The sequence below is a fragment of the Macrobrachium nipponense genome, chromosome 2, assembly GCF_015104395.2.
Source record: "Macrobrachium nipponense isolate FS-2020 chromosome 2, ASM1510439v2, whole genome shotgun sequence".
Taxonomy (NCBI): domain Eukaryota; kingdom Metazoa; phylum Arthropoda; class Malacostraca; order Decapoda; family Palaemonidae; genus Macrobrachium; species Macrobrachium nipponense.
This window is the reverse complement of record NC_087201.1, coordinates 123,499,365-123,506,623: the sequence shown is the minus strand read 5'-3', so window position 1 is coordinate 123,506,623 and position 7,259 is coordinate 123,499,365. Positions and strand designations below refer to the sequence as shown.

At 36.0% G+C, this 7,259-nt stretch overlaps 1 protein-coding gene across 1 annotated transcript; it reads left to right on the top strand.

The window, feature by feature from the left end:
- Positions 1–2,274: 2,274 nt before the first annotated feature.
- On the top strand, positions 2,275–7,045 carry LOC135221513 (uncharacterized). The gene is made up of 3 exons (XM_064259244.1): positions 2,275–2,599; positions 3,867–4,387; positions 5,380–7,045. The coding sequence occupies exons 1-3, from the start codon at positions 2,470–2,472 to the stop codon at positions 5,500–5,502; spliced, it is 774 nt and encodes a 257-aa protein (XP_064115314.1). The 5' UTR covers positions 2,275–2,469; the 3' UTR covers positions 5,503–7,045.
- Positions 7,046–7,259: the final 214 nt, after the last annotated feature.

Below are 7,259 nucleotides of genomic sequence, written 5' to 3'. Positions count from 1 at the left end.
TCCCATAAGACACCTTCAAATGGATATATTGTCAAATGCATCAATATCATAAATGTTGTTTCTGTTTAGCATGAAAGTTTCCTAGCTTTTTTTAGCATCTTGCAGGTTAACTCTGCATCCAGGTAGTCCACATTGTATGACATTATACATTAACGAACATAATTACCTTAGTTTTGCACCAATATAGGGAACTAATGGCTACCTAATGCAAACTGTTTGCTTTCTGACTTGTAAGCAATGTGTGATGATTAAACACTGGGTCCCTTCAGAGAGAAATTTGCGGATAAATCTGCCACCTCTCTTTGTTTTCAAGAACTTGATTAGTAAATCTAGGAAGCATACACTTGAAAAGAAATGTCTATATACCAATTTATAACGGAATGAATAAAGAAATTGGACAAGTTCACGAATTACGACAAACGACCACCGAAAGAACAAAACTAACGAAAGCAAAGCTAATATGTGTAACTTTTCCTTAAGACTAACGCAGATCTTCCTAAAGCTATTTCATCTTTACATTTAATGATGAAATATCGTATCGCTATTTTATCATTATAATTAAGATATAGTGATCCTCCCATCAATTAAGACAACATAAATACACCTCATCGTATCGATATTTTATCATTATAATTAAGATACAGTGATCCTCCCATCAATTAAGACAACATGAATACACCTCATCGTACCGATACTTTATCATTATAATTAAGATACATTGACCCTCCCATCAATTAAGACAACATAAATACACCTCATCGTATCGATATTTTATCATTATAATTAAGATACAATGATCCTCCCATCAATTAAGACAACATAAATACACCTCATCATATCGATATTTTATCATTATAATTAAGATACAATGATCCTCCCATCAATTAAGACAGCATAAATACACCTCATCGTATCGATATTTTATCATTATAATTAAGACACATTGACCCTCCCACCCCTGGCCATTAAGAACAGCCATAAAACTAACCAACCTCCATCGTAAAATCGAAATAATTTTTTAAATTCATTAAATAATTACGAATACAATGATCCGCCCATCAATTAGAAAACATAAATAGACCCTCCCCCATCGTAATTTTAAGGGAATTTTAAAAATCCTATCTTAAAGATAACCATGATCCTCCCATCAATTAAGGACAACATAAATAACCTCAAATTAGTTTTTTTATCGAGTTAATTTTAATTCATTTATTTAAGATACAAAGTGGGCATTCCCCCTTCCCCTCCAATTAAGAATAAAACATAACTAACACCTCATCAAGTATCGGATATTTTATCATTATAATTAAGATACAGTGATTTCCTCCCATCCATGAGAAAAACATAAATACTATCGGTATCGAATATTTTTTATCATTATAATTAAATACGTTGGGATCCTCCCCCATCAATAAAGACAACATAAACTTACCCTCACAGTAACGTTTATTTTATCATTATGATTAAGATACAGTGATCCTCCCATCAATTAAAACAACATAAATACACCTCACAGTATCGATAGTTTAGAAGAAACATATAGCTGCCTTAATTATAATTAAGGTACAGAGACCCTCCATCAATGAAGACAGCATAAATACATTCTTCAGATAAATACATTCTTCACACTCAACAGGAAGATGAAACAAAGTAACATGGACACTTGGCCTTCGGTTAACGCTGGCAAAGACATTCTGCCAGTCTTGGGACTTCCTTCTCTTTCCTGTATCTCCGTTAATCTAGGACATTTCCTTTCCCCATATTTTTCTCCTCTTGGAAGATAAAGATAAATATGCTACAACTCGTGACGCCACATTAACATTTACTAAGCAATGTGTGTGTCTTTTTAATTCATTACATTAGCTGACGTAGCTGTTAAAGGAAAATTATCAATTATATCATTATGGAAACAAAGTAAACGAACGCACATACACGCATACTTATATATATTATATATATATATAATATATATATATATATATATATATATATATATAATGTGTGTGTTTGTGTGCGTGCGCATGTAGTTCATTCATTATTAATTTTCCAACGGAGCTGAAGTCATTCATACTAATACCAACTATACCCTCCCTCGTCCTGTTTCCCATCAAGCGGTCACAACACGCAACCCACCGGAATAAAGAATCACAGCGCTCACTTCAAAAACAAAATAATATATAAATAAAACACACACACGCACACACAAACACAAACGCACAGAGTTCGAAGCTGGCAAGAGAACTTCCCTCTCTCAGCGCTTTGGTTACCCCTATCGACCTCCCTTCCACGATGATCCTCAGGAACTTGTACATGGCTCCTGACTCTGCTGTATCTCAGTGTGCGGGCTGGTATCGTAGCGACAGCATCTCCCCTCTGAAGTTGTCCCGGTTGGCGGTCGGTCCCAGTCAGAGCGTAACCGTCCGTCACGTGATCTCTCCGCTGGTGTACTGATTTGTTATCGGTACAGTAATGGATTTACTCGTTCAAACAATTGCTGTTCCTTTCGGCTACGTTTGTGATGAGAGTGGTTTCAGTGCGACGGAATTTTCGAGTGATTTGCAAGTTCTGGATTTCGAGATGGGAGAATCGTGTCGTCACGGTAAGAAAAGTCATTTCGGTCTTTTTTATCACGGTAAGAAAAGTCATTTCGGTCTTTTTTATACGATTTATCTCGTGGCATGTGATGTTCTTGTGTATAGGTACAAATTTAAATGTTTAAATGTATAAGTTCGACGATCTGCAGCAGTTATTTTTCTGTAAAAGACACATATAAGAAATTTAGTACTCGTATACTGAAAATCAACGTGAGGGGCCAGGTCTGTCATTATTTTACTGGTTTTCAGATAAAATTGTTATGACCAATTAAGTCTTCCACATATTTCACATTTCTCCATATTTTGTTTCAGTTTAATAGAAATTACTAAATTATATTCTTTTGTCATTAACCACTTAGCTTCACCTCTCTGTAATTTTGACTCCTTGAACCAAGCATCGTTTCCTTTGTTTGTTACAAAATGAGAAAGAATATAACAAGAAATAAACTCGTTCTGAACAGAATATTAGACTTTAGGAATTTTGTCACCCAAGAAACTTTTCGCCGTAGCTTCTCGCGTTAGTTAAGAATTCAAATTTTTAAAATAAATAATCACCTCTGGTGATCCGAGTTTGCCATGTGTTTGCGTGTGTATAGATTCATGAAAGCTTATCAAATGAGTCGGTTACAGTGTCAGACTCTAGAAATTAAAAAAAGAAAGAACAAAAATTCGTTTGAATTTCTAAGGATCTTACTTTAGCGCACAACCGAGTTGTCCTTACGTTGATAAGAAAACTTATTCTACGTCTAATAATAATGTAGAGAGAGAGAGAGGAGAGAGAGAGAGAGAGAGAGAGAGAGAGAGAGAGAGAGAGAGAGAGAGAGAGAGAGAGAGCATTTTATAATGAGGCTTTCCAAGTTCCTATATCTTCGCTATTAACAAAACCAAAAAAGAAAGAAAAAAAATTGGTTTGAATTTCTAAGGATCTTACTTTAGCGCGCAACCGAGTTGTCCTTACGTTGATAAGAAAACTTATTCTACGTCTAATAATAATGTAGAGAGAGAGAGAGAGAGAGAGAGAGAGAGAGCATTTTATAATGAGGCTTTCCAAGTTCCTATATCTTCGCTATTAACAAAACCAATTAATCAAGGCCTAGATATCATTACTCTAGCAATTTTCAAACAAATCAACACGTGAATATTCAAGTCCAAAATGCAAACCTTTCCTTCAGATAGCCACTGGTAGTAGTAAATGACTGTATCTAGTCTAAAGTAATCCATATACGACTTTTTAACTAGCCATAACAATAAAAGTTTTTTTTTTTCTTTTAGGTATGCAACGCCTACCTGATGTCATCCCAAGTAGTTTTCAAGATCTGGTGTATATCGAAGCAAGTCCCGCTGATAACACAACCACGAGAGTTCTTTCGTGTGCTACGCCGACAGTATTCCGTCAGAGGCACCTCCGTAGATTGCAACCTTCCTCGGAAGCGTCTGTCAACATGTGTCACTCCTCTGAGGACCTAAAGAACATTCTCAACGCCAGACACGAGCAGCAGCAACAGCGACAACCCGTGGACAGCGTCTCCCCGACGCAAGATGGATTCATCAGCACGGTACATCATCATCATCATCGCCTTCCGTTTCTCACCTGTCAAACTCACGGGTCCTGCCATTTTTACCTCTTGAAGAAATTCAGCTTCGACTTATGGTTTCTCCTGTCGAGCGGCTGCTTCCGCTGTGGCGGCAGACACCTGAAATCACAAGAGAGCAAGGATCGCATTAGGAAATGCCACAGTTTAGGGGTGACGCTTCGGACGCTAGCGGACCGGTTTCATGAGGATTATGCAAAGGTTAGTTGACAAAAGACTCTCGTGTAGATATCAAATACCGTTGTGTTGCATTGCATATACTGATTACATGCATAGTACATGTTTATCATTAATTTCGAGGATTATGTTTACATTATCATTTATATTCCATTTATCCTTTTACCATTTGCACTCTACTTATTGTAAGACCACTTGTTTCGTTACGCATCGTGGCAACACTACATTTATATGCGGCAGCAACACCGCTATTGTTTCCCGCCATATATAAGATGTATTAATCAGTTCCTGTCTTGTGGTCACTAAGGAGTGAAGCACGGAACTTCCTTCCGTTTCACATCGCTGTAGCTGTCAAGATATGGAATTTTGAGAACCTACAGTTACACTTCTTCACCCTTCGTTCCATTCATTACATGGACGTATATATGTGGCTGGGTTACAAGCCAGAATAACATCTGTCGTTAGAATTGATTTTTATTTGATAAAGGAATTCTTTATTGTTTATGACAAGTTTTTACATCGTAAAACTAGGATATCAGCATACTTTTTCATGAAGCATAGGTTTTATTCGTTTCCCTGTGCACATTTAAGAATGCTATCACTGTAAAGAATCTAATGAGAATCTAATGCCTTTAGACGAGGCGTAATAATCAAGTTTTACCTTACACATGGTGTATTATTATTAACTGGCATTTAAAAGAAGGTCCACTTAAAATGAAAATGGTTTGGCAGTTTTTGCGATAATATTTCAAAATGATATACGCGATCAATACTGATGACTTCACTGATAACATCAATGTCTTTGTAAGTCAACGGGCCTTAGTGCTTCATCTTGAAGCACCTGTAAATATTCGATTTGCAATATACATTTTTACATCTTGACCTCACCGGACGATGTAAAGCTTGTCAGTCTATTTTTTTTTCTAATATTTAAATCTTTCATTCTTGTGCATGAGAGCGAAATATTATCTTCACTGTCGGTACTAACTGGATATATCTATTTTCACTTTTTCCAGAGGCGTAGCAAGAGCAACGCTGGCACCGCCTTCGAACTCACAATTCCCTCAGCGCTCAGCAAGAGTCTGGCCGCGTCCATATTGCTCATCTATTGCTGGAGAATTTACAAGAAATTCCGATGAGTCTAGCGACCGTCTTCGGTGAAATAGATATCCTCCAATGGCTAACAGCAGCTCTCTTTGTCTCCAGGCGCAGGTTTCCTTCACGGGTTAAACGATGTCATCTAGATAATGGGGATCAACATATTTTGATCGCTGTATTAGCGCTCGAACCGAAAGCTGGCAATTTAACGGTATTTCAACCAGGTGCAGATTTCATTTTCTCAAGCATTCCAGCCAAGTATCTCAAGTATTAAATGTTGACCATCAAATTGCAATAGTCTTCTGGTATGTGATGCGAAATGCAGGATAATGGACAGTCATTCTTAGTAAAAGTATGCTTTCAGACGGCCACTACAGCATCTAATGCAAATTGCAAATGGAAGGGAGACTTAGGGATGGCTTTATTTTGTTTTCTTTGTTGTAATCTCAATACAGTTTGTGATGTCTGTGAATTGATGTCCTGTGAAAGACTGATTAAATTTAGATTCTAATTCATGAAACATTCAAATGGCACTGAATCGTTTTAATTAATAACACTGATATGGCAATGATTTCAAGTGGACACTACAACATCTCTCTCTCTCAGCCTTTTAAGCATCACTTGGGGATACGACATAACACAGGCTGGAAAGTATAACCTAACTGAAATATTAATATGAAGATCGACAAGAAAAACTATTACAAGTCTGGGTGACAAAGCATTTTTCTAGTCTTCATTACAACATGGTTGCTGCTAACGGCATCATTTTCTGTCCTAGATCTACCTCTAATGAAATATGAGACGTATTTTTGTACAATTTGTATTCATTCCTTTTAATCAGATACTGTTCATTTACTCATCTACATTCAGCCAGGATGTAAAAATTAACTCAAAAGATTTAGCCGAAAGAAAGTAAAAGAATTGCCTATAAAATGGATTCCACGCAGCTCAAGTGTAAAATCTGGTGTTTTTTTTTTTTTACTGATTTTTGTCAAGCAAAAGATTTTGATGATACAGCGAACTGACTTCATCTTCGATTGACAATTTTTCATTCCTGGATCTGGATGTTACTCTTTCACTACTCAATAGTCTTTCAATAGTTTAGATTACTGATAGACTTAGAACTTGGCCACACTAGGATAAGTTTAAAGACATCTCTGAAAGTGTAAATAGAGACCACTGTACAAAAATACTCAAGCGTTATAAAAATTCAGTGAAGAAATCTGAGATTAAAATGACAAATGATTTAACAAGATTCCTTGGTATGGGCGTAAGGTTATTCAAATGGAAAATCCATGTTCAGGATTATGCAAAAGATTATAGGGAATATCGCTCTAGGTAACTTGATTAAGTCAGTGTTACAAGACATGGTAATGTGAATTTTTATCTTATTTTATTTCTATCGACCGTTTTCACGAGGAGAGTGCAGTGTGTAAATAGTGACTTTAACTATCAATTAAGGTGCAATGAAATGGGTAAGATATGGTAAATTATCCCAAATGAACCACATATTGGAAAGACAAGAATTGACAGTGAAAGGAATTCGGTACCGGATAATTTGCTATCATCTTGCCACGGATCATCAAAGCGTTAAGAAGTGATAATGTACATTGGTAATATAGTGCAACTGACTTCTTTTATATATATATATATATATATATATATATATATATATATATATATATATATATATTTTTATATGTCAATATGTTTTTCATTCATTTATGCAGTAAAATACTCAAGTACACACACACACACACACACACAGACACACACACTACTCACACACACACACACA